Source organism: Takifugu rubripes, chromosome 8 (assembly GCF_901000725.2).
Source record: "Takifugu rubripes chromosome 8, fTakRub1.2, whole genome shotgun sequence".
Classification (NCBI taxonomy): domain Eukaryota; kingdom Metazoa; phylum Chordata; class Actinopteri; order Tetraodontiformes; family Tetraodontidae; genus Takifugu; species Takifugu rubripes.
In genome coordinates, this window is record NC_042292.1 from 1780167 (window position 1) to 1808093 (window position 27927).

Consider the following 27927-nt stretch of genomic DNA (forward strand, 5'->3'; position numbering starts at 1 on the left):
ATCAGGCTGCACGCGTCGTGGCTGTTGTCGTCCCTGCCGTGGGAATTGGAATGTGTTTTCAACGCGATTCTGTGGAAGTGTGACTCCTGAGTGAACCACTTTCAGATCACCCCTGACAACAAGCGTGAAACAAATCATTTAGGAATAAAATTGAGGACATGATTTAGTTAGAAACCAACCTGAAGGGAAAATGCAGCTCAGAAGGGGAAAGAAAATAGTTGTGGGTGTCAATAAAAGTCCTCTGGTTATCATTTTACCATCTCTGGGATCTTCTGGGGGAAAATCTTCTGGCCTCCTCCCAAGACCTCATAGTTAGCACCCCCCCCCCACACACACACACACACACATCATGCGATTATTAGTTAGTTGTTCAACCTTCTGTCCAGTTGCTGTGAACGTACATCTGAATTTCCGTGAGTTGAGATTGACATTTTCTCTATGTTTGTCTCATCTTTGCTGTTCCATCACACCCAGATGTTTCTTCATCTTTGCTGTTCCATCACACCCAGATGTTTCTTCATCTTTGCTGTTCCATCACACCCAGATGTTTCTTCATCTTTGCTGTTCCATCACACCCAGATGTTTCTTCTGGAACTCATAACCTTCTGGGAAACAAGGGCGAAGACTGGCCGACTGGAGTGAGCTGTCCAGAGACAACCAGAACAGTCATTTTCAAACACAAATGTTTCATTACCTTCACCAACAGAGTTGTCTGTGCAAATTTTACAGCTCTGGGGTCTTTGTCCATCTTGGAAAAGACATTTCAAGACTTTGGAGTTTCACTCCACGTGCTTTTAGTAAAATTAAAAGAGATCAGGCGATGTGGGAGTCAGTCTTTCTCTCGCTGTTATCACGAGCCCTGAGGCAGGCGAAGATGCAGAAGCAGCCGTCGGAGGTGGCAGCTGGATCTATTTCTTCATTATTAGTGAAGGTTCAATGCACAAAAGCAAAGAGGGAAGACAGGAATGGTGCTACTACTGTAGAATTACCAGTCAGAGAATAAGTGGAGGCTGAACACTCCGGATCACTGACACAGGCTGAATGAACCGATGCCAGTTGAGTATGTCAGGCAAGTATTGTTCATCGTAAAGGTCAACAGTCCAGAACTATTTCTGTTGAGAAAAATCTGTTCAGAGAGGGGAAAAACATGTCTGACATCTCAGTTTCTCTTTACCATGAATGGGCCCAAATATGAGAAATCAAACTACCTAGCAAATTCAGGTGATTCGACCGGTGTTCAAAAATAATATGAAAAGTGAGTCAGTGATAGATTTCATTATTGGACCTAATTTATCATTCAGGGAATATGTGATTTGTGTCGTTATTTCATCAATTTGTCACTCTCCAGTTCAGAATCAAATAAGAATTTCAGGTAGCTGTTGTTTACCTAATCCGATGATTACGCATAAAAATCCAAGAACGTGAATGATCAACATTTTATTTGTGTCCGGGACGGTTTGAGAAAATAAAAGATGAGGCTCTTCTTCCATCTAGTGGCCACGTTGGGTCCTTTTAAATCACACAACTAAAAAGTGTATCGGAAATAGAACAAAACATGAAATATGAATGAGTGTAAACAGGAAAAAAAGGTTGGACATTTCTTTTAATTATCGTTAAACCATGACACAACCTCATGTAGGAATCCATCAGTGATTAGAAGGCAGTCATTTATTACACACTTAATGATCTACAGTAATTATTTAGTAGTAATGAGTGGCAACCGATTAGCTGGAAGCGATTGAACGTGTAATTGAGTTCTGGTCTGAGGAAGCTCAAAGGAGTTCCTCCTGTTGGCTGAAGGGTTCATAAAAGAGCGACAGCCAGAGCGACAGTACTAAAGACAGTTTCAAATCTACCGTCAATGTAACTTCACTTTTATTTAACATGTTGCTTTAAAAGACAATCTAAATGGTGTTTTATTTCCCTGATTTGCCTTAACAGAAGAAATAAATGCTTTTAAAAAGAAACCCTAAATAAGTTCATATGAATTGTTTCAGCCCAACTTTTTTGGGAAACATTCGGATGCTGCTTTCATAGTTTGAGCAAATAGTTTGATAGTTTTAGCAAAAAGACTCAGGGGAAAAAAGAAGAGATTAATCATGATTAAAAATAGCATTTGACTGAATTTATATATGTATCGAACCTCTTAAGGTAGAAAAATCCTCTAACACAATGTCAAAGGTTTTTTTTAGTCATTTTTCTCCACTTTGTTTTGAAATATTGGGTGACAACTGTTGTATTTAAGCGTTTTCTTTGTCAAACGAACCAGGCAGCGAAGTGGCTGGCAGGCAAAAGGTTTCAGGTCCAATATTCACAAACAGCATTTGATTTTATTGAGAATAGAAAAAAAAAAAAAATCAAACCAAAAAAACAGCCAGCAGAAAACCACTGCACATTTTTATCGAGGTGCTTCTGACTCAACTCACACACATTTACAACATGAAATTTGGGGGTCGGCCTCATAGAGTAACATTAAAAGCTACAGTTAATAATCCCGCATTTGAAGATTGATGTAACTTTAAAAATGAAGCGTCATTACTGGTACATGTTTTAACATCAGCAGCTGAGCTCAGAAGTGAAACTTCAGTCATTTACATTCTTGTGTCTCCATCTTAAGTGAAGATAAAACATTTCCTTCTCTGAACTAATTCCCATAGGTTTCTAAAAACGATTTGACGCAACTTTCAATGAAAATTTGGACCCAAACTCTTGTACCTCCTCAGTAACATCATGTCAACCCTGGTTTCTTCGACATGTCGGTGTAGTATGAAAAAATAAGCAACTGGGCTTAAGTGAATAAATTATTCAAATCAAATCAAATATATTAGAACTATACACATTTTTGTATAAAAGTGAGGAAACATTCGAGACTTGTCGTTGCCATTTTAATGCAGTGACAGGTTGTGAGGTTGATGTGGTTGTCAGGATTCTTCTTTTCCCTACTGTCTTCCGATTGTGGATGTTGCCAACAGCTCCCTACAAAATGACACCTAAATCACTCAAGGATCCCACAACGCCCCCCCTCCCCTCTTTTTTCCACCCAAAGTAGTTTTCTTCATATTAGGTAGTTCTTTTTAGTGCTGGTATGAATGAAAGCCCTCCAAAAATGAAGCCAAAATAGTACAGACGCCCTCTAGAGGTAGGTTAGAATAAAACTAACGAACCTCTTCAGACTCAGGATTTCAGCTAAAATAAAAATCTCTAATTGATCACTTGTTTTATTTGGCTATCTATTGCTATGGGAAGTTGGGAGAACTGGATGGACACAGTCAGGAAGTGAACGAAGCCTCCACTGAGCATTTTGGCTTCATTTTTGAACATCAGGTGAAACTTGAGAGGCATCGACAGTCTGAATATAGTCATAACAGACACGGAAGTAGAAAATCTAAACTCAACACGAATGCAGAAGGAAACATTCTTTATACCAGCTGACTGATAGTCCGAGTGAAGCCAGATCTCACCCATGTAAAGGCTCCAAAACTATTAAAATCCACAACTATCAAATATTAACACAAGGCGTACACAAAAGTGGCAACAAAAGGGGCGATTCATGATGCATTTGGAGTTTAAAAGTCTGTGTTCTGAGTATCAGGACTGTTGTGCCCCACCCTGAAAAGTTAGATGTCTTTATGGAGTAAATGTATAAAAAAAATGAACAAAACATCTGATTTTGAACTCAGATATAGATACAAAATTTGAAAAAAAAGAGAAAAAAAGAACACTGGACGAGTATTGATGGGACGGGAAAATATAAAGCATACAGAAGTTGACTGATGTATATATACTGTATATACATACGTACACTTTTGCAATGAACTATACATACATTAAGTGATTAACCTGACAACCATACTGATCCAAGAAATGCGTCCCTTGTCAATCGGGCGTGCGGTGTATGGGTTTGGTGTGACTCAGTTTTTGCCACGCCACACTCAGTTTGACACTGTTCTCCCAAATGTATCCACAGCTCACACGGTCACACACATCTTGTTGTATTTCCTTTACGGCCAGCGGACAAAGTTCAACTTCCTGCAGTTTTTGATCCCGGAGCTATTTCAGCTGTGACGTCATCGCTTGGCGATTGTGTCCGTGGCAATACCAGTGCAAGAGGAACCCTCCAAGACATGGCATCACCCAGGCAGGAAGTGCACGAACATCAACGGCCGGCCTCTGTGACCCGGAAGCGTCTTGTGCCGCCACTGCCGCCGTGTGGTGTCAGATGTTGGACAGGCGTCGGCCCCGGGTGGCCCCCAGCGAGGCTCGGAGCCTGGGCTCTCTGGCTCTGAGGGTGAGAGAGGATGTAGTCTTTATAACCCAAACTCTCTTGAATGTTGTAATAATATGCCATAATGTGTCATGGATTCAGCCTTTCCATCACAGTGGCACACATGGTGGAATTATAGCCCAATTTCAGGCAGAATAATGACAGGGCGCACCTGTAATGTTCAGTAAAGTCCAGCCTGAAGCTCAGGAACCGGAGGCTCTCATCCGAACTGGTCATCAGCAACACCAGGAAATGCTGCACGATGCTCTGCCAGAAAAAAATAAACTAGTGAGCAAGAGGAACGATGTGGCAGATGGTGGGCAGCTGCTCGTGGAGACCCCACCTGATATAGGTGGGCCAGGATGCGGAGCTGGGACCGCATCTTCGGGATTGTGTCCTGGAACTCCTGGATCCTTTTTTTCTCCTCGGCTTCCTGCTCGGCCGTCACTCCCCACTGACCCTGAATCAGACACTCCGATTTAGAAACACATTTACAGTCCAAACTCTTTGAACTGACCGCAGCACTTGGCCATCCTACCTCCTCTTCTCTCTGTTGCTTCCCTTTTTCATACTGCAGGCGGAGGGAGAGTTCCTCCAGGGCTGAGCGGTACAGGGAGTCCTGGGCGCTCTGGAACTCAATGATCTGGTCAAATATTGCCCTTAACTGGTTTAAAAGAGACTGAAGAGAGGAAGAGAATCAGAAAACTGTCAATCCTCGAGTTGTTCAGTAAGTTTGACCCAATGGGAATTCTACCCTGCTGTTATTGTCCAGCAGGCATCTGGAGATGATGCTGTCCAGGAACACATCATGAGCAGCGATGATGTGGTCAAGATCCTGAGCCCGCTGCACTTTGTTCCAGAGCTCGTCCCAGGAGCATTCTAAAACCTACACGCAGCAAAGGACATTGGCCTTATAAATAAAAATCAAACAGCAGGCAGTGAGTGCGGTCCATCTCTGAGAGGGACGTGGCGCCACCCCCATCGCAGTCAATATCCTTTTCCTAGAACTCATAGCTTTAGTTGATTACATTAAATCGGAGCACTGGAATGTTTTATTGACTGGTTTTATTAAAGGATAAAAGCGTGAATCATATGAGCATCAACCATCTGAATTAATCTCATTAGTCTAACTTTCAATTTACTGTGAGTAAAGACGCTGACGTTAGGTGGAGATTTATTTCTGGGTGTTAGAGTTGAAATGAACAGCGGAAGCATCTTCGCCCCTGCTGGAATTATAACGGGGATTTCTGCTGATGGTTTACAGCCTCTTAGCAGCAACTGAAGCCACTTATAGCCTGACCTCAAAGGTGATGTAGTACTGCATCTGGTGAATGAAGTGGACCATCTCAGCTGCCAGGACGTGACATTGGTGCAGCACACCTGACAGTTCTGAAGGTAAAAAAGGTTAACTTCATTAAATCACCACCCTGGGGTGATTCGGGCCATGCAGTGAAGGCAATAAAAACAAAAACATACACAATTTACATGGAAATGCTTGACAATAGGACCAGGTCTAAGAATACCGTCGAAGTCCCTTCACGTTTTTGTCCACATTCCCTGTTAAACTTTGAAAAACAACACACAACCTACCAGGCATGGTTTTGAGAAGCTTGGCATTACACATCTGTCCTTTCCAGATGTCAGTCAGTGTGTATTCCATCCTCTTGGCCCTCCAAAGGAAATTAAACACCCGCAGGTAGTGGCTCATACACTCCCTTGTAAATACCTAAAAATAAATAAATAAATTCTAGCAATGAAGCGAAAACACTTTTAATAATATAAATCTGTGCAATACCGTAGCTATGGGGCCATCAACGTGATAATCTAGACTGAAGACATCCCAGCCTGTATCACCAGGAGATACCTGAGGCCCGACAGGACACAAATGTTACTAAAAGACAAGCTATGCACCATTCTGTGTAACTTAGGCAAATACCATTACCTCCAGAAGACGCACATCCAGCCTTTTGAGGATCTCTGCATTATCAAACTGGGCATTTGTGGCTCTGACTGCCGTCTCCAAAATTCCAGTCAGATTGTGCTGGTACAAAGTGGTGGCAGGACGCACCAACTCAGGCCTGGCAATGAAATCATACGTTAGCCACCCAGCTTCTTGTTGTTGTTGGAGGAGTGTGTTATTGTGCGCTGCTAACTTGAGCAGGTCCATGAGGTGCCTGATAAAGTCTCCCTGGCCCAGCAGAAGGTATCTCCTCATGGCCTGGAGGTGTTCCAGTAGCAGGTAGTTGCGGTTGAGGACATCCAGCAAGTACTTGCTGGTGTCAAAGTATGCTACATCAATCTTCTCCTGAAAGGCTCCCTCCAGGTCAGACAGCAGCTCTGCAGCTATAAAACAGTGGAGAAAAGAGCTGGCGATAAGAAATAATATCTATGAATTCCGTTTATGGACATGGAATGATTTATATCTCATCATTTTAGTTAAATTTGACATTAATGTATAGAACCAATCCATGTTGGTGAATTCCATGTGGCCTGCAGACGTGCTTGTACGATGTTAATAAATAATTTTCTACACTGCAATCTTGAATCCAAAATCATTAGTGAGAGTTCCCAAATTGCTACGGTGAATATTGCATTTCTTTCTTGAGTATGTTTTGACTGGAGTTAGACCACCCTGCACTTCTGGTCAGGCAAATCTCTCCTGCTGGACAAAAAAAGGAGCACACGTCCTTCAGCAGGTACAGTAAAAGCTACAGATCAAACTGGTCTGATTAAGACCTGCGGTCTGAATCGATAGAACATGGCTAAGTATAGCTATGAGCAAACAGTGTGGAGGGCAAGGCTCATATACGGTAAAACGTTGACCACTGCCAGACACCAAAGTCATATCAATAATGCAAGGACACAAAAGTGAAGCTTCTGCTACGCTCCATAAAAAAAATGAAATCAAATCAAAACAACAGACGGGTGTTGTTGCTTCTTGATTATAACTCATCTCTAAATATGCCCACTGTCACGCATCTAAAATAAAACCGTTACACAAACCGTCTTTGGGTGTGTCTGCTGACTTGGAGACTGGCGTGATTTTGCCTGGTGGTGTTCGATCATGGCAAACCTGGTGCAAGAAGTTGATGGATTTACCAATCAGTAGAACCTAGAAGGCAGAGAGGAAGAACATACTTTAGCGTTTTAGCGTGCGAAAACTGTCCACGGGAGGTGTGTGTGTGTGTACCTTGCGGGCCTGGTCCATAGTGAAGAATGATGGAATCATTGACTTCCGGAGGGAGTATTTGTCGTGCCACAGGCGATCTGCCTTCACATTGGGATCTGATGCTACAAAAAACTAATAACAGAAACAAAACAAAAACGCAGAGAAGATATGAAGGTTTAAAGAGTACATATTAGCCACTAAACAAACAAGTCAAATTTCATTAGGTAACCTGAGCAAGTCAGAAACTCCGTTTCAAGAAAATACATACATACAGATATTCGTTTTTCTTCAGAAATCTGAAGTTCTGTTTATTTGTAGCACGAGGCTTTGTTGTATTAGATGTAGTTAGATCAACAATAGTGAGAAAGGGTGCGTGATGGTTCCAGAAATACAAAGAGAAGCAGAAAAGGTTGAGAAAGGTAAAGAAGAAACATCAATCACAAGGCTCTCCATTATACCCCTCTCATTGGTCCTCATTTGAGGTGTGCAGCCTCTGCCATCCTATTTCATTTCTGTCCCTCTCAGTAATGCTCTTGCTGATTGAGGTCAAATGTCAGAGCAGTGCTCCAGAAATGACCACTAACTCTCTTATTAAGCTTTCGTCACACTGCATGGTATCGAAGGCTGACTAAAGGTGTGTGTGTGTGTGTGTTTACCTCATGGTAGGTATCTTCAAGCTCCCCATCGTAAATCCATCTGTACAGGAAGTTGATGATGGGGTGCGAGACCAGGCTAAGGATATGCTGAACCAATGCCCTCATTTGTGGGTCTCCTGTTTTACCGTATGAGTGAACCGCTGAGGCCAGCTCACCTCCCTTCCGTCCTGACCACATAAAGCCAGCAGAAAAACAATTCAGCAATTCATTTCCATAAAAAAGTGGCGTTCCATGTAAGCGACACCCTGTGGTACACCTGTTGAAATGCTTCATTAAAGACAATTCATGGCTCAAGATAGCACAGCTGCAATTTTTTTTTTCAGTTAAAGTGATTCATAATTAGATGTTCTGGTTACGTCAGAATGTTTCCACACCTTCTACCTCACACCTGATAATGGAGCATCAACCAACCTTGGCAGAAGTCGACCAGTGCAGCCAGTGTTTTCAGTCGGACTTTGGGGTCGTACATCCAAACCAGAAGCCTTCTGAGAGTAAGACTACTCTCTGTGCACATGTTCATGCCCTGGTCATCTTCCACCTGTAGCTGCAGCGTAGAAGTAAATCAGTTCAGAATAAATAGAAACTATACATTTTTCTTTATGCTGCAGTTCTGCACCACCTTGTTTTGTAGGTACTGGTTACTAGACAGTAAAAGGTTCTGCATACCTGAGAGTGGAGGACAGACAGTAACCTGTAGTACTCTTTCAGCTCTTGATGCAGTGAAGCACAAAAACTCTTATGAAAGAAGAAAAAACATTGATAAGTCTTTTATGTTAAAAAAGGAAAGAACAAAGCAATAAGCATACACACAAAAACACACCTGCCCGACGAGTCCAAAGGCCCTATCAAGGCTCCTGGCATCAGTGTACTTCCTGACTTTGTTGTGGAGCCATCCGAGCTCTGCCAATCTGCTGCAGGTGTCTCTCAGAGACTTACACAGCACCACCTGCTGGCCCAAACCATACATTACTACAAAATACAAACAGGCACATAAATTCACTCTTGAAACATAATTACTTTAATTTTTTTCCCCCGAAGTCCAGATTTTGTCAAATAAACTTATGTTTTATGGTTCTTACAATGTTTTTTTTTATTAATGTTGAGCCTTAGACCTAAAAATTTGCAAGGATGGGCCTACTAGCTATTGAGCAAGAGCACACTGACCTTATCAAATCAGTAAAAACTGAAATCCCGATCTACCCAAATGAATAACATCAAGTCACAAATGACCTGCTGAACACCACAACATTCCTTGTACCCGGGTTTGAAGCAAAAGACATGAGTACAGAGGAGATAAGCTCCATAAGGAACGAGTGATCTCTGAGATGTTAAGTAATACAGTAGTTTTCTCTTATGCTGCCATGATGTGTTTTGTTTTTAGAGTATGTTCACTCGTTCTGTCATGAAACATGACTGTTGCCTGTTCCAGTGATGTTCCTTAAAATACTGCTGCTGTTGTTCTAAATACCAGCAGCAGCCAGAACCTCAACGCACCACAGTGAGAGAAGATAACCTGGGTTTGGGTAATTTACCATTTGCAGCTAAAGCTAAGAAAACCTTTGTATCAGAACATACAACAGTATCGACACCAGCCGCCTACGGCTCACCAAGTGCACTTACAAACCTGGTGTAGGTCACAAAGAACATCCACTGAAAAGGAAGAAGTGCTACAAAATAAATTTCCCTTGGCTGTCCAAACTGGCTCAGAAAAAAAAAAATCAAAGAACATCGAATGTTAATATAGAATGTTCTTTGGTAACATTTTTATTACTTTTGGTGTGATCGAGTGACTCATGTTTAGAGAAAGTTGCAGTAGGGTACAAATTACTGTATGTTATAGCCCCTTTAATGTCCCTGTTCATGCACTCACACAATCTTATTTGTTAATATTTTGTATTCTCTTATTGTTCTACTTGTACTTGGAGAAAGGTCTCCACAGAAATGCCCTTATTCTTTTAATACTTAAAGTACTTAAGAGCTTTACATGAATGTTGGCAAAAACAACAATGTCACTGTATTTGCAATTTGCAGTAATACCCATCATTTTCAAACTTTTCAAACAGTACTACAAACTTCAGGTTTTGTATTTTTTGGTCATATTTGTATGTTTCGAGTTGAGAAATATAGCCCTTGATATTCAAGCATGTGGACTCATGACACCCTTCTTTTATATCGGGATGGCAAATTGCAACATTATCCGAAATAATTGCAAATGCACATTTTCATCCAATTGGGAAAATACAAACACAATATAATGCATACGTGTAAATACACCTCCCATTTTCATTAACACGATACTTTATTTTGCCATAGACATTTTAGTAACTCTTATTATTTACTTATGATTTGCTTTTACTTATGGCTGTATCGCCTACAGCAATAGATGCTAACTCAGCTATGGAAAACTCCACTTTGTTATTTTTTATAACACAGTGCCTGATTAAGTTTTATTCTCAGAGCTTTCCACATTTATCTTTGGTCTCAGCAGCTCCTTCTCTTCCAGAACAATTACAGTTGACTGGAAACAAGTCTAAGTTTAGCAACAATGGGAGACTGATGAAGCGGCCCCACCTGAGATCTTCCAATCAATAATATCAAGGCAGAGTAAGAAGACAAAGCAGTTCAAACACAAAAAGTGATGCTGATGTGGGCCCAAGTCCAACAGTCTCCTATTGATTTGACAAAACTTTCCAATCGCCAAAAATGATCTTGATATATCATATGCTGTAAAATGTCTAAGCTGGAAACAGTGATGTGACTTGTAACAAAGAATAACTATTGTGTTCTCAAAGAACAGGCAAAAACTAAAGTAACGTTGGCTGCAGACACTTTTTTAAAGAGGCAGGTCTAGTTTGATAATGATGAACAGATATTACTCTTGGGAATGTGTGCATGACCTATTGAACTCGTATTTCTGTTAAAAGCTTTACAGGGACATACATGTGAGCAGGTACCTTGCTATCTATTTTGTAGCAGTTATCCTGGGCGCTCAACTTGATGAACTTGCCATCAATTCCCTGGAAGACGTAGAGGATGTCGCGCACCAATGCTGCTTCACTCACCTCGCCTGCAGAAGGTCGGGATGGAAAAGTGATTAACATGGAACCGTAACTATTCTTCCAAAAGCCATAAAAGAAATGCAATCTGGACGATAACGCTGATGATGTTCATCCACCTTCTCTACGAGCACGGACCACTTTAATGGAGGCAAGTGAAGGCCCCAGGGGCAGCCGCGTGGTGGGTGCAGCCACAGCCGAGGAAGGAGAGCAATTTGTAGGAAGAGTCCAGGCCAACCGAGAGCCGAGCGGCTGGCCCGCTGCTGTTGCTACCGCTGCTGCTGCAGACTGTGGAGGCTGACTGTAACACACAAAGAAGCGTTTACTATCAATTTCAGGAATATATTTCTTGGCATTTATCCCAGTCAATAAAAGGTCAGCCATTATGAAACTCAAAGGACTCCGGGTCATCTCCACCTACTGTTACTACTCCAGCGGGGCATAAACTAACCAATCCTTACATACTATTCATGTTTCTTTGCTAAACTAACACATCACACACCCTTTTAACAATCACCTCATTCATATACCCTCAGCCTCAAGAGGAGTCTGATCTCCGCAACAGGAGGCATGGCCGATATTCTTCATCAGTATCAGTCCGTATCCAACAATGGTTGCAGTCCTCACCGTTATATGTGCATGTTGTCTGTACTGTATATGTGACTGATATTTTGGGAATGCAGGCTATAGTAGGTAAAACTGAATTTACCCCTGGAGATGAATAAAGAAAAAGTCCAAGTGCATCCAACCAATGAAATTCCCAAATGAAGCAACAGAAATGTGCAAAAATACAATAGAATAAAACAAACAATGGTGGTAAAATTTCCTCCAAAAAAAGTTTGAAATTAAGATTTGACAAAAGACGAGGAAGAAAAAAAAGATTTGTCTATTTGTGAGGCTACTTTCTGACAATATCTGCCCCTGTCAGAATCAAAGAATATGAACGATCTTGATCTTGATAATGACTTATTTCCTGTACCTGTTATCCTACAGCACTGTTTGGGACCTATGTTGGTCCTAAATGACCATGACAGAAACCTAACTAATGTATACTATTAATTTAAGCAGAGTATTTTGTCATATTTAATGTTAAGAAGACCTTTATTTGTCACACAATGGGGAAATTTTGAGCAGAAATTCAACAGAACAATGTCTTATAGATGCCTATTGCTTGACAACTCTACAGAAAAGTAGCATGTATATCATGTAAAAGGTGCATATTTTTTATTAGTTAAAACTACTCTAAATATCGCTGAGTCATTAAACTTGTGGAAAATGGAAGAACCTGCAGCAACACAAACAAAGAGGTGAGTCAAACATCAATAATAGTGGTCATCTCCACGTGAAGGACCCCTGAATTATAAATGAGGTTTAATGGGACTAAATGGCCTTCTGGTGCCTCATAAAACAGATGTAACAGAAGTTGAAGCCGAGAGACAAGTTCAATCTCTGTTGCTAAGTGATGCTTCGTACATTAGGCAGTGTTTTTAGAGGACGATAATGGGATGAATAAATACCCACGCGTTCCCCTGAGAGTAAAGGATCTTAAACACAGCTGACACGTGTGAAAAATCTGTCATTAGTCATGGTCAGCGTTACTGTAGGTTTGTCTTTACATTCCTAAATTAATAAATGCCATCAATAAATGCCTTTGACAGTAAGATAATTCACAGGTGAGGGTTGTTCTCACCCAGCCAGCAGGGACTGCGGTGTTGGCGTCGGTCCATTCAGTGTGTACACGCCCAGGCTGGAGATGCCGCTGGTACCCAAGCTGGCTGATAGAGTCCTCTCGCTGTAGCCCAGCGCTAGGCTCTGAGGCCGCGTGCAGTAGAACGGGGTGGAGTGGGCGTCCCTGGGGAGGGCTTGAGAAAAAAGTGCGGCATAGTTTCCAACCTGAGGGAGACAGAGGCCACTGTGAGGTGAGGAGAAAAGAGATTCTCATCCTAAGGGTATGCCTAACTCCTATATCAGCCTCCCTTAATGTCGGACCCCTGCGCATTGAGATCTACAGTCCAGATCGTGTGTAGTCTTTACCCTGCCTGATGGCTTGCGGGGGTCTTCAGCAAGGCTCAGCAGCAAGTACAGAACAGACCAGCGATGCTTCAGAACACTCTGTCAAATAGATAATACGATCAGCTCAAAGCCTGAGGAACTTAATCTACATTAACACTGAACTTCCTAAATAACATGATTGCTCTATATGACCCACCTGTGTCTGAAGCTTCCTATGCAGCTCAGAGAACAGAGCTGCGTCTGGTTCTCTTCTCTGTTTCATCACTGCAAAAAACAGAAGCCGTCATGATTCGGACAATGAAAATCAGAGCTTTATTTTACACAGCGTGCAGGCTGTGTAGAGATTGCGTTACTTCATAATATAAAAGTTTCATCAAAGAGCCCATTTATGGATTTAAACAGCGGCATAAATCTGTGCCGCCACTGTTCTGTACAACAAAGAAGCCTGTCATCCTATCAGGAAGAAGACAAAAAGGCTCCATTCATGTTTTGGCTTGGAAAAGTGATCTCTTAAGCTTCAGAGTGCTTCAGCACTGGTTTAAAGGGAACAGAAAACAAATAAATCGTAACTTCCACAGTTGGTTACTACAAGTTATTCATATATAATATTCCATTTTGATAATATTTACAGTAAATACTTTTGTTTGAGCCTCCAAAAAGGCTTTGACTTTAAAATTGTTTACACTGGGGCCACCTAGCAGCTAGTTTTAATGTTTGGGAAGACTAAATACATCAGGTACCGTACACACACTGAGCAGAAGAGAACCCAGCATGACACTATTTTATCATGTTAATAAAAAGGGTTTGAAGCAGCGATTAGTCCTGTGCCTAAAAAAGGAGCAGGACACTGTATTGAAATTAATCAGAAATTTCAACACTGATGTAAAATTGAAAAAGAAAGAAATATCTACCAAAAAGATACAACATCCTGACAATGATGTGTTAAAGGATCTTAACGTGGATTGTTTCTTTCCTCAAAGATTGCATGGCTGTTGATGATGTTGATACTTTTATTACATTGCATAAACTATCACTGAAGACGTAATAAAGAAAATTCAACTGCCAGGATGAGGAACGTAAAAGGATGACTGAAGTGTCCAGGAAGCTGTCAAATGACTGGTAGCATACTTACGCTCTTTCTTTATCTTCTCTGACACCAGGAACTCATCACGTTCGATGGTGGGAGCGTAGTTGCTGCCAATGACTCTGACTGCATACTGAAACTGATGGGCAACCTCGGCTTAAGGGAGAAATCACCAATAAAGAAGGGAAAAGATGCTGCAATTAGGATTGAGTGTCTGGTGGGCACCACAGAGAAAAAAATCAATGCTAGCTAGCACGTCTCCTAAAGCTTGAAATCATTAATACTGGGTCAAGGCTACCATCAATGGAGCATATAGAGCATTTTTCTTCATAAAGATGCTCCCCATCCTCGGAGGTGTGCGCATCCAACAGGGGCCTGCAGCTAGCATGCAATAAGCTCATGCAACAAACAGCGTTAAGCAGTCGATCAACTAAGTGGCTGGAAGCCCCTTGCATCTAGAAATGTGGAAAAACTGTTGGAAATCTTATGAAGTGGCATCGTATTACGTTAAAGAGACGCCTTAAAGCGATGTGCAGCAGTTAACGGAGCCACTGACTTACAGCTACATTAGGCAGACCTAGCTTCTGATGGAAATCAGACTAAGCACACTGTTACTGTTCACATTAACGAGTCTTTCGAGCAATTGCTCACCACCCAGATATATTTACAAAGCAAATCCATCGATCTTTTTAACTCGGCGTATGTCCGAAACACTTTGTGGTTCAACCAGAAGAACATTGAGGGAAACTTTGATATTTATCGATATTGTCGCTACTTGTTCCACGAAAAAGAGACCAATTGTCCAGGCGATGAGAAGTAATCATCATTGTCATTTGTGAGCTGATAATTACGTGTACAGTTAGGAGTGAGAAGTAAATACCATTAAGTTGGGAAATTTTGAATGGGACTAGCTTTGACGTTTCCCATGCTAGTGCTAATTGTTGCTACCTTCACTTTTCCCGGTAATCCTGCAGCAGAGGCTCTGTAGAAGCACATTTGGAGATTTTTGATCCAGGGTTGCCATATCGCCGTGGCTTCTCTTAACTACGTCTCCCAGTTGCTAAGTATAATAGCAATGTGCGATTTTAACTAACTCCAGTTTTCCACCACCAAGAACGCCATTTTCACAAGTTAAAACAAGTTAGCATGACGCAAGGGTGCAACCGGAAGTATTGCCTCGGGAAAATAAAAGTAGGACCAAATTTAAAACGAACACAAAAAGCACAAAAATATGCGGATTATTCTGGAACTACAATAAAATAAATAAATGCACAAATTAAATAAAACAACATCAAGAATGACAGCCTAAGCAAATTGTAATCTCAGCCAACAATTAATTTCCTTTCATTTTTAATACAGTACTTGGATAAAAATAAATCAATAATGACAAATAAAATGATAAATGATACTAGCTATAGTGCAACAGCACTAAGTAATGAAATAGGGGACAATAATCAAAAATATCAATAATCAATTTTAGATTATTCTAAAATCTATCTATCTATCTATCTATCTATCTATCTATCTATCTATCTATCTATCTATCTATCTATCTATCTATTTAGACGATTTCAAAAATATTCTTCCAAAGGAGAAAATGTTTTACTTTAAAAGCCTTAACCGGATATACATTTTGACAATACAAGAAACTTTATGTTCTCTTTTCACAAAACCCCGCCGAAAACTTTACAGGAAACAGCAGATGGACAAATGAATGAAAACATTTCCCTCCGGAAACACGGTACTCTAGACTTTTGTTCCGACAATTCTGAACAGCTCGAATTGTGAATGTTGTCATTATTACCTTTAGATAGTTGTAGATATTGATTAAACTTTAAACGCAATCAATTTTGATTCATAGGTATAATACATAATAAGGAACAATATGCCACTTTTTAAAATAAATTAATGCAGAAAGTAAATGCATTTACCTAACTTATGTCAAATCAAAATTCCCAGTATATTTACTTATATGAAAAATCGATTTAAGGTATTTTATTTACATTGTATCACAATATCTCTACTGCGTAACTCAATATAGACTTAATCTCTTCCTGTATCAGTCTGTCTGTCTCTATTACTTGGTGACACTTTGTAATAACAATGTGGTGACAATTGCCGTAATATCGTATGCACAGAGAAAGATACAGGTGGGGTTCAATAGATTTTTAACGCACACCGATCTCAAGTGAATAAGTGATAAGTGAATATTGAGAGAATCAATTATACGCGGGAAATAATACAGTGCGCATGCGCACACCTTCAGGCTGAGCCGAGCCACCACCTGGATGATCGTGACGTATTTACGGTGAGAGGAGGAGATTATACATAAACCCGCGTGGGGGCGGGGCGGGGCAGGAGTAGGAGGAGGAGGAGGAGGAGGAGGACGGGCAGTGGGAGGAAGAGGAGCAACACATTGGAGCGCGGAGCCGTCGAAGGGGCTGCGACTCTTTCCTCGTTCCAGGCTGAGTGCTTCACTGTCCAGAAGCCGAGCTTCGCTTTCCGGCTGTTGCAGACCCCTTTCACCTGACTTTTTAAATTTCTAATTTCCTCCCGGAGCAGAAAAGGGGAGTCATGGACAGAAGAGGGGACATTCGAAGAAGTTAGCATTCAAAGAACATAAAACGCTTTAAGGAGTGTCCGGAGAGGGGAAAGAAAAAGAGACAGGATGGGGATGGATTTCAGCACTTTGAGAACCCTCATCACCAGATACGTGAGTTAGTCTTTTTATTTCTTATTTTTTGGGGGGTCTTTAAACGCGTTGCCGCTCTTTTCTTGTTCCAGCTGCGTGTTATTTCAACTATTTACGTAAATCACGTAGAAATTGTTCTCCCAGCGAAGGAGCCGCGGCTCCGGATTAAGGTGCCTCAGGACAGCCGGCGGAAATAGACGCACAAGGAAATTGACGGGCAAAAATGCTTAAACCCTCTGAGAGGAAACAGGATTTTTACCCTTTTCCCATTTTCAAACCACGCTCATCTGCATGAAATAACTCCTCTAATCAAACAAGACACCTAAAAACAACGGATAAGCCCATAACCGAGTAGGGTTCTTTAATTTGAGTTGCTACTTTAAAAGTGTAAAACATTTATTTTTTATCCTTTTCCGAGGAAAAGTAATAAAGTACATTTACATTAAATACTTTTACAGTGATTATAACCCCTGAAAAATATGGAAGAGAACAAACAAAGTTCAAGCCATTATACTGCATTTTATAGCTATTTTAATTGAAATATAAGAAAATCATTGAATCTAGAAAATATGCAAAAGATGAATAGTAACCCTTATTTTACACATTTTCTTTGAACATGCAAGTCTGCTGTTGTAGGCTCTCAATCATCCAGGTCATAGGGGCTAAGTTCTTCATCTCTTCTCTGGTCTGCAGATGTTTCACTTCATGTTTGAGAGGCTTCTGTCTTTCAGTTCTGAAGAAGCCTTGTTCCCCTGGAAAAAAGCCTGTTCTCTCCTTTTTCTCGTTTCTCCTTCCATTTCCGATCTATATTTATTTCTGTCAGAATTCTGAAAAACATTATTTATTTCAATACAAAATTAAATGAATCAATCCCACAATATTCAATATTATATTATCAATAATAAAGTACATTGTGCTGAAGATTCAATGAAAACCACGACAATTTAGTTTAAAATGTGTTGAGTTTTTTAGGCGTTGTCTCTTTATAGATGTCTTTATTGGAGACTGATGTCAAAAACCAGTAATAAAACCTCCAATAAGCAGATGACTATTGAATAACTGCTGTATATATTATGTTTTAAGAAAATACTTGTCACTCTGCACGTCACACTGGGACACTGCAGCTAATAATCCTTGTCAACTGTGAGATTCATGTCTGCTCATGAAGGAACACGTTTCAACAGCTTTAGTGTTTAAATGGGAATGGGGTCACCTTTTTTCTTTTTTAACAAAGCGCATCACAATAAGGTAGCGTTGCACCACCACAGGTTGAATCACAGATTTCCAGTGGTTGTAGTTTGTATTTAATTTTCCCCTTTACTGTATTATTATTTGCAGTTGCTATTGTCACCACCTCCAAATGGAGCAGCCCATGTCAGGAATTATGTAATCCACTTGTTTTATCCCTGCAAGTCAAATCAATTGGCAGTGGAGCAGCCTGGCTGTATATGGCTAAGAGTTGCATTAGGCTCCACAGTAATGTGCTTGACAATAATCCTGACTGGGCAGGCCCTGCTCACATGAGAGGCGATGAGATTTATGCTCATCTGAGGCTTAGGATGGAGTGGCCTCCCCAAAGGCTGATTAAATAAAACCTTTGTTGTCGAGTATCTATTTTGATGTTTTTGTGTCTGGGAGTATGGTAGATGCTGATGAGATCTTCTCTAATTGGTCAGGTAATTGTAGCGTTTGATGTGGATGTTGGTGTTATATTGAGAGATGATGATACTTTTCGTAAATTGAGATTTTATTTAGCGTTCACAGCGTTCGCGGCGTTTCGCTGAAGTTGAAAATGGATAGGGACGCCGTGCAATAAAAATCATGCAATTTATTCTTGTGCTTTCTTTATTAGATGCGGATCTTTGTAGAAAGCTGTTCACGATTGTATTGTTTGTTCAGTTGAGGGTAAATTCCAAAGTTAAACTCATATTGTTACTGCTAAACTAAACTAAACTACACACTTGTCGGTCATTGTACAGCCCTGACAAAGCTGAGCAAGATTTGATCAGTCGAACAGAATTGTTCTTAAAAATTGTTCTTAAAGTCTGCTATCACTTTTATATGGTATTTTAAAATGTCGTCTCCTTGTTTTAACCTAAAAACAACTAAAATAATATAGGCAAGAGATTGAAACTGCAATTCAAAACCACAACATCCAAATATTACTAAGGAATATCTTGTTAATAAAGTTTTCTGAGCTATACGACCTGACATTCCTGTGACTCCATTTAACCTGTGGAATGTTCCAGGTGTTTTTCAAGCATTCCTCAACTTTCCTGGACTTCTGTTGCCTCTCTCCCTGACTGTTCTAAAAAGTATTTTTGCTGTCAAACTCAGAAGGATTTTCAAATAACTGAAGCAAATCAATTCGATACAATTTGGTACACTTTAGAATGTTTGGAACTGAATACATGTTGCACACTTCCCCAGCTATTTCCGGGGTTTTTTACCACAGTTCATTTTAAATAAATGAAATGAAACTTTGGAAATAATGTTTAAATGTAACTGTATAAGTAAAATTAGTTCAAATTGGACTCGTCTCTAACTTTAGTCTGCTGAATTATCATCTAAGTACAGCGTTACGTGCATGTTTATGGAATTCTGCATTAATGGTAAATAGCTAATCTTTATTCTATGTTCTGTAAAATACTATTCTTACAAATGAATGTATAAATATAATGTAAGCACAAAAGTATGTCTTGTAAATCATTTAGATTTCTTTCCTATTGTCAGGGGAAATAGAAAGGTTTACTTTGAGAGTATAATGTACATCTTAATCTTCTGTTACTAGCTTATATATTAATGGATCAGTGACTTTTACCTCAGAAGCAGCACTAGCTGCTGAAAACACATTGTGTTGAATGAATCGGTGTAATTTACTTTTTATTACGTGTGTAAAATACATTTTATTTAATGGTGTAATGCCGCAGGTCAGTTGGTGTTTGTGGGGAGAGCCTCTACAAAAGACCCAGGACGTTATGCAAGAGTAAATCTTCCCTAACAAGTTTTGCAGTATCAGTGACTGTCATGCTTATTCTGTCTGAAAAGGAACAAGTTCAAATCTCTGTGACACTTTTCTTTACTGCGCTGCCTCCCAATTAGGCTCCGAACGATTTGGAAGTGCCGTGTTGTTTTAAGTTTTACAGCAATACTATATTGATGAATGTGTCGAGCCATTTAATTTTCTGCGACTTGCTTTAGAAAATGTGTCCTTTTCAAAGATTGTGGGCAAAATAAGAAGGAAAAACAATTCAAGCAAAAAATATCAAATTGCAGAAATTCTTAAACAACATAAAATCATACATTACTGATGGAACACACATGTTAATGCAACAGCATATTGAGTTTTGCTGGCTAATCTTGACTGTATAATATATAAAATGTTCTCAATTAAAAAAAATAAAAAATCAAGCAGCTGTGATTTTAGCAGGTTTGCTCAATTATTTAGATGTATTCCCCTTCTCCTCATTTAATGCTTGGATTATTTATGCAGTAATTGAGTAAGAAGAATGACTATTCTATGACACAGTTAGTTGCAGTGGGTGTGGGTGTGTGTAGGTATCTGTTGAGGCAACGTTCCCCTGGTATTTACTAATCTGGATTCCAGGACAGGAAGTACCGCCCCTCTCCTCTTGACTGACTTCCTGCCTTAACACAGTGGATTACAGGGTTACTGGTGTTCACTATACCTTCACCTACTTAATCCATTTTACAGCTATACCTTCAGATCTAAGCCTGCCAGTGATCCCTGCTTATTTCCCACCTGCTGTCTTTTTCCCCAAGTGCCAATACATGTTTTCTCTCAGGCAACAGGTTTGAGAATAAATACTGAGAGTATTTTCTTTTTATTGTGTCATCTGTGCAGGATCTTAAATGGGAAGTTGGAGCATATTATAGGCAGGTGACGCACAAAGCAGCAGATCACATGAACTCTGCCTCTGTCTGGTTGTCAATAATTCAGAAGCAGGCTGGCTGACAGCGTGGACGGACGTTGTGCTTCATCTCTAATGGAGTATGCACAGAGTGGCTGCTCACCATGCTGTCAAGGGAATCCTTGGGGTCTCCAGCTAACTCCAGAGTAGATAAATGTCATCAATATTTACCAGAGAGATCCCAGATTTGTTACTTCTTGTTTCCATTGAAATAATTCATCCACGATCCAAAGTCTAGGCTGAAATAAACAACTTAAATCCACAAATTATTCTTGCACAACTGTGACCCTGACACATGCTTTAACCAATTAAATTGAATACCACTTTAGTAGGAAGATTTTTAGATTTACAATATTCCAATAATGTGGTACACTTTTTCAAATGCTTTAGCGGTCCAGTTGCTTCATTGTCAAGGAGACACATGCTCACTGGTCAGCCAACTCCAGCAGGCATCCTCTCAGCCTTATGCTAATCATTTAACACCGGCTCTTCCATATTGTGCACGGTCCACAAATTGCATCAGGGTGAGCCTGTTTACCTGACAGACTTAGAGGCTGCCACTAAAGCGCTGCCTGCCGGGTTACTTTTCTATCCTGTATCTTGGTCCCTTGTACAACATGAATTAAACCACAAGTCAGCAACTAAATGGCCTTGTTCTAAAAGGAAATGGAGTCGTTTTACTTGACATCTACCCATGTTTAAATTGAAAGGATTTAATTGCATCATTGATTTTTAGGAGGTTAATTTCCTCTTTAGGTACAGTACCTACTGGACACTTCCATTTAGACGTTGTCACTGCAGTAATATTAAACTCGGATTGTAGACTATTGAACCACAGGCAGATGATGGATTGCCCAGTGGGGTAATGGTGCAGAGAGGCCTCTATAAAGGCCAGGGTAGAGACAATGGAGCTGTTTAAACTTGGCTTATAGAATTCCTCTAGATGCCAGTAAAAGTGCTGAGAAGGGCAGGTACGCCTTAATGTTCTACCTGACTGAGTGCTGAGTTGTGATCCACCATCAACACCCCATGTTCCTCGTGTCGAGAGAAAAAGAGAAAGAGTTAAAGCTTATACCAACTGTGCATGTTGCTTCCGCTTCCGTTTTTTTAAAATATAGAATAATATTTTTTTAAGGGCAGCATGACTTGATTGGAAAAGTTGTGGAACAATTGGAATAGGGGAGGATATATTTGAATCTGGATCCAAAAACAAATCCTCACTGTTGCATTATGGGAAGATAATAACTTCCCTGTCTGTCAGTGTGGTTCTAGAATGCTCTGATTGAGTTTAGCATGTTGCTCGTTAGCTCTACCCAGAAGCTGCCTGTTATGTGTTCATGTGATGCACAAAACCAGTGACAGAAGCCAACTGTAATGTCAGCGTTGCTCTTGCTGCTCTGCTTTGTGTCCTTCTCAAGGATCATTCACATGCATTCTGTGGGGTTGTTCTCGGTCAACCATAATTGTCTGGCTTAGAACTCCAGAAATGAAGTTCACATCCCCTCCAAAAAGAGAAAGACGTTGCCCCTGATGGTGCATTTGTACTCAGACTGGTGTATGTGAGTGGATTGCGTGTGAATATTTAATGCCATTGACCTGATGAACCCTTAATTGATGTTCAAAATTGAGTGCTCCACCTACGTGAAGCAATATTGATTATTCTGTGACATTATGATGCAATTTGGCAGCAGATTAGAGTGATTCTCTCTCACTAGTCCCACTGTAAGTCCAGCAAACCAGAGCGGCGCAAAGTGATATAATACCGAGCCCTCACATGGCTGCATTTGGAAATATCTCTGATGGAATTGAGGTGGCATGTTGTCACATTAGAGCTAAAATTGCAGGAACCTCATCCTGGTTAGTTTCTGCCTGACTTGATGTCATTGGAACTACACTTATTCAATTTGGGTGGTTAAAAAACGTTTGTCTTAGAGTCATTATGTTGTCAGACAGAACAGGGCGACAGTCTTAATAGAGCAATGGCGTTCACAGCAAATGGGAATTTGAGTTTCCACTTCTGTCTGTATCCTTTTAAAATTCATTATCGTGGCTCTTTGCAAAACATTGTCAAAATAGTTTATCATTTCAAGACAAATCTGGAGGCCGAATATTTTCTATTCTACGTGCATTTATAGTTCCATCACAGTCACATTAATGAGCTTTTTAAACCCAAATACATTACCTCTCAGAACTTTTAGGAATCCTTTTCCACCACATGATCATGGTCAGGTGACTGGTCTTATGAGAGCCACATGATGTCATTTGGCTGCCTTCATCCTCTTTGTCCTGCATTTACAATGTTACTTCTCCAATGAGACGTGATAACCTCACTTGTAGTTGCAATTCGAGGAACTGGAGGAGTGAAAGTGGGAATAACGCTAATGCTATACTACCGGTAATTTAATTTGGACAGCGCAAGATATTCTACGACCTGTTTTGATGTGCTTTCGCTAACTGGCCATAGGAAAACATGTTTGGGGCACTGGGAGTTATTCTTAGGTTATTAGTTAGAACAGAGAGGCTTGCATACGTTTCCATACGCCAGAACATCTGTCTGCCCATCTTCAGATAGTCACTGAGACACGACGTTGATTAAAGTCAGCACTGAAGAAGCTTTCATAAATGAATCACACATTCTGCCCACAGTCTCGCTCTAGTTAATACATCTGATACAATACATCACATACCACTGACAGATGCTAACGCCAGAAAATCGCACACAATTGAGGCTGAATCGCATACGTGTATTTTTCATCTTAGTAGTTAATAGCTGGGTGCTGTTTTTTGTCATCCTCTGGAGCAACTGACATCAGGGGAGGCAAGTGGCAGCAAAAGATCTGTGTACCACTTGGGCACGTGGAACAATCTAATGAGTTGATAGGAAGCAGTGATACTTCCAAGGCTGAAAGGGAAACTAAAAGAAATAAACATTCACATGCAATCGTATTCTCTATAATTGATGGCTAATGGAGGCTAACAGGAGAGAAACAAGCCTGTTTGGAAAAAATGCTAAGAGAGCTTTCTGAAAGTTGGAATGAGACTAAAGGGAAAGAAGATCATTTGATTGACTCCCTGCAGCTAAAATCAGCATGGCAAACAGGGCAGCTGAATGAAAAGGAATTGCGAAGATGGCACAGAGTGGTTTACCAGACGGGCACTTTCAGCCTCAGTCAATATGGTATGTTGTGTCTGGACATTTATGGATTAGTCGGTTCTGCATCAATGAAGCGGCTCACTTAGGATTTCCCAAGTTATTTTGCTGTCCTAATTTTTGGTATAGTCATTATCATGTGATTTACTTTTTGATGAGGCCTTTTGTAATGTCTCTATTATAATGTAGAGATCTCAAGATTAACATGAACCTTTTTGTCCCTCTTCCCTAACCTCCTCACCTGCCTTACCTTTCCTTCCTTACCACTTACCTTAAGTGTCCCAGAATGCCGGAGTAGATTTTTTTGCTCTTTTACTGCTAGATTTTTGTTGATTTTGTTGATTTTTGTACCTTAAACATACTTTTCCATTGATTCATATACACATTGTGCAGCTTTCCAAAAGTTAAATGATTTACATTTCGAGTCAGTAATGATTTTCAACATGTAATCTTTTATAATTAGCTTGATACATGATGACATCCTCTTTCCAGGGTTTGAGCAACAACACTTAGAAAGCAGTGACCAGCTAATTTTCAGGATAGTATTGCATTACTGACTAAGTGAGATGAGAGGAAGAAAATTTGAAAATAAACACAGCGTAGTTTAAAAAAATGATAAATATGTTTTTGTACTTTTCTCTGGGCTCCCGGGAAACACCATTACGGGAAGAGACTCACAAATGGAGTGAGGTAGAACATGTATCAGTGGCTAATGGTGCTGTCACCCCAAGGAAAACCAAAAATGTCTGATGAAGCGGGCGTGTTGATTTTATGAAAGCCTGTGGAAATTCACACACACATAGAGACGCATTACCCTACTCCAATTGTTTGGATGTTAATGAGCCGTGTCAAATATCAATTAAAATGAAAAATATTGCATCATATATTATGGTGTGCTTTGTTAAGAGAAGGTCTCTTTTTTTTAGATTGAAATAATGTTTCATTGCTTACTATTTAATTGCCCTGTGTATCTTTAGTTTAAGTTAACACACCTATCACAATTGTGTTGCCTATAGTTGCAATGGCTTTCTCATTTCCTCTATCTTTTTATCGTTTTATCATGCAATTTCACTAGTGTGTGAACCTGAAAAAATGGCACCTTTATACTGAGCTGGTGCCCATCATGTGGCCAACAATAGATTCAGAGCTAAAATCTCTCAGGCTGCACCGTTCAATCACCAGGCCTTTACAGCGTGTATTGTCATGTGACATCAAATCATGTGGAATCATGTGACCATCAGCAGTAGTCTCCGTTAGTCCCACTTGCAACGAGACAATGAAGGACATTGTTCTTATTAGCTGCCTGAAGAGCATTCTCCCATAATAAGTGCTCAGAACAAAAAGCTAAATGCATTAAAGGCCAAATCAGGTCCCAAATGCAGTGTTGTAGAGTGAAGCAGAGCATTATCCTACTTTCAGAGTGAGATCTGCTTTGTGAAAACCAAACCAGGCTAATTAATATTTTCATAAAGGTGCTGGAAGCACAGAGGTTGTGCCTCATTCTCTATCATTTGGGCTCATGGGAAAGATACAGAAGGAACACCTATTGAAATGAAAACATATGGCATACACATCCCACTCGCAACTGTGCAGAGGCTCACTGACCCACATAAGCAAACAGGTAATGAAAGCAGGTGAATTTCCATGTTAGCTTATTTCAGCATTTTCTGTGTCCTCGGCCATGCTGTTTATGCTGTTTACTTTCTATGAGGCTATAAATCTTGAGTTTGAAGCCAACATACTATTTAGTCATCCTGCCATTGATCTCCAGCAGAGCAGAAAGGACATGTTACTTAGATGAGGCAGTATCTCCAGAGTTTTGGGTTTTTGGCCAACATTTCTTCCTTTCAATGCATTCTGCTTATGGAGAGTGTGCGATTTCATTTATTACAGTTCTATACAATCAGAATGGACAGAACTATTTATACTGACGTCTCTTCTTTTGTCAAAACCATTTTAATCTCAGTTAAAGCTGTGGACCAAACAGATGAAAGGAAGAAACACAAGTTACCATTTTACTAATTATAGTTGTGAACCTGTCTGTATTTCAGTCAGTGATTAAAGGATTCAGTTTTCAGCGAAGTAATAGGAATGACCTGTAATTACATGGAAAAAGAAGTAAACCTCTCAGTTGAGTTAAAATGCAAATGGAGGCCCAAAAGTGCTTCATTTAGAAAATGGTGTGCATATATATCATTAGACAAACTCGGCATACAGTTAAAAACAAACAATTTGGACACAAATTGTGCGTTCTTGCATGCCTTTGTGTTCTTGAATAAGCAATAGCTTTGGTTTTGTTAAACAAAGGCGGGAATGAGGTATCATTCCAACATAAAGGCACATTTTTTCAAACCAATACCCAATTAAAAACATAATCTTTGTCATAATTTCAATAAAACAAAAACAAAACAACCCCGATTACCAGAAAGAGTGCTTTATTTATAGCCATTCATGTAAGAGTGATAAACAATCAAGATAAAATCCGCTTGGAAAGAAATTGCCGCATTGTTCAAATGATACGCCGAACAACAACTACCGATAAGTCCTGTAGGACCAGAAAATTCTATGCCAATTTAGTGCAGAGCTATTCAAAGTAAACAAAAAGGGCTTCTCTTGTTCAGCCTGGCATGGAGAGAGCTGAAGAATGTTGGTATTGTGACAGATGGAGTGCACAGCTGGTTTACAGTTTGTAGTTCAGGTAACACACACACACACACTGTCACACACCCATCAGGATATCACACGTTGAGATAAGATCCTGCATACTGTGGGCAAGTTGCCAATAAATCTGTAATTCTAAGCATTTACAATAGTTTTCATGGAGTTTGGACATATACTGGTATATTCCAGAAATCCTGCCTACTAATTTTAACATACTACATGATCCAGGTGCATGCATGATTTTACCACCTTGTTGTAACCTTTGTAACCTTACCACCTTTGTAACCAGCATTTCTTTCTTTCTTTCTTGTTGTGTGTGTGTGTGTGTGTGTGTGTACTTGGCTGTGTTTGCTGATATATGGCAGAAAGAAGGTGCATTTGAAAGGAAAGTGTGTGCCAGAGGTATCACATTAAGCAGGTTGTGGAGGCTTCACATCAGACAGAGGAGATAAAGCATTTTGGGACAATAGCAAAGCCTGCAGACAAACAGTACTTATCTGTGTGTTGTAATTCCTGTTTTGTGCTGGTTGTGTCATAAATGTTATCTTTATGTGCCAGGCATCAGGTTACTGTAAGGTAAACATGGTGCTGATTATTGTTTTGATAAGATGCTTTCAAATGTCTGAAGTATAGAGGTCAAACTTTTTAATTTTTGCTAAGCAGACACTGACACACAGTATCTCTTTGGGATATTGATCAAAATTGCCCTTGTGATTATATCATGCTAATAAATCTCTGTTTACTTTCAGAAAGTTATGACTTGAAGATGATATCAGTATGAGAGGCAGGTCCTTTATAACACTTGAGGCTATCCTTAAGGCCTCTGGTTCCACTGCATTTTCTTTAAAATGCCATTAGTGTTCAGAAGACAAGAAATAACTTGTTAAAGAGACGGTTGAAAATTCAATAGTTCAATAATTACCTCTATGTTTTTTTAATTACAGTAAAAAAATTAATGAATATTACTCTGACTATCCTGTAAATTATCTTAGAAAGTAATTTTATTTTCTATCTGTTGTAAAGACTGAATTTATTTAATCACTGAAATCCTTATATTGATAGTTTTTACAATTACTTGCTTTATTCTGTAATGGCTTCATTTGTTTTTCCTCCAGAATTATTCTACTTTCCTCTTAGACCACAAATCACTGAAATTACGCACAGATCTCACTTAAATTAGTATTTACGAGCATTCCGTCAATGTTTTCTTTGTTTCCACACAAGTGTTGTGATCACATGTGTGCATTTG

General features: G+C 39.9%; 2 protein-coding genes across 6 annotated transcripts in view; one reads left to right on the plus strand and one right to left on the minus strand.

Annotated features, from left to right (window-relative positions):
* Positions 1-1583: 1583 nt before the first annotated feature.
* On the minus strand, positions 1584-15402 carry tubgcp3 (tubulin gamma complex component 3). Of its 2 annotated transcripts, none has more exons than XM_011619152.2 (23): positions 15191-15402; positions 14291-14398; positions 13355-13422; positions 13180-13257; positions 12836-13038; positions 11265-11446; positions 11044-11156; positions 8910-9035; positions 8756-8824; positions 8501-8633; positions 8090-8256; positions 7455-7565; positions 7268-7376; positions 6418-6607; positions 6207-6342; positions 6060-6128; positions 5855-5990; positions 5565-5653; positions 5019-5150; positions 4803-4943; positions 4608-4724; positions 4437-4531; positions 1584-4282 (listed from the first exon to the last, which is right to left on the minus strand). In XM_011619152.2, exons 1-23 carry the CDS (start codon positions 15264-15266, stop codon positions 4216-4218), a joined length of 2715 nt encoding a protein of 904 aa, XP_011617454.1. In that variant the 5' UTR covers positions 15267-15402; the 3' UTR covers positions 1584-4215. The 2 variants fall into 2 exon arrangements, with proteins under 2 accessions (XP_011617454.1, XP_029696481.1); XM_029840621.1 differs by having other exon boundaries at positions 8910-9038.
* Positions 15403-16634: 1232 nt separating this feature from the next.
* atp11a (ATPase phospholipid transporting 11A) overlaps positions 16635-27927 on the plus strand; it is a 30258-nt gene continuing 18965 nt past the window's right edge. For all 4 annotated transcript variants that reach the window (XM_029840710.1, XM_011619153.2, XM_029840711.1 and 1 more), the window contains exon 1: positions 16635-16955. In XM_029840710.1, the coding sequence (XP_029696570.1) occupies positions 16911-16955 (45 nt within the window). In that variant the 5' untranslated portion in view covers positions 16635-16910. The remainder of the gene's footprint in view (positions 16956-27927) is intronic.

Bases quoted from the DNA above. Each gene is read 5' to 3' on its own strand.
- tubgcp3 (XM_029840621.1), bottom strand. From the start codon at position 15,266: ATGGCAACCCTGGATCAAAAATCTCCAAATGTGCTTCTACAGAGCCTC. The intron at 8,257-8,500 runs GTTGGTTGATGC...TTATGTGGTCAG, and splicing joins ACTGGTCGACTTCTGCCAAG to GACGGAAGGGAGGTGAGCTG. The intron at 5,151-5,564 runs GTCAGGCTATAA...TGCTGCGTGTAG, and splicing joins AGTACTACATCACCTTTGAG to GTTTTAGAATGCTCCTGGGA.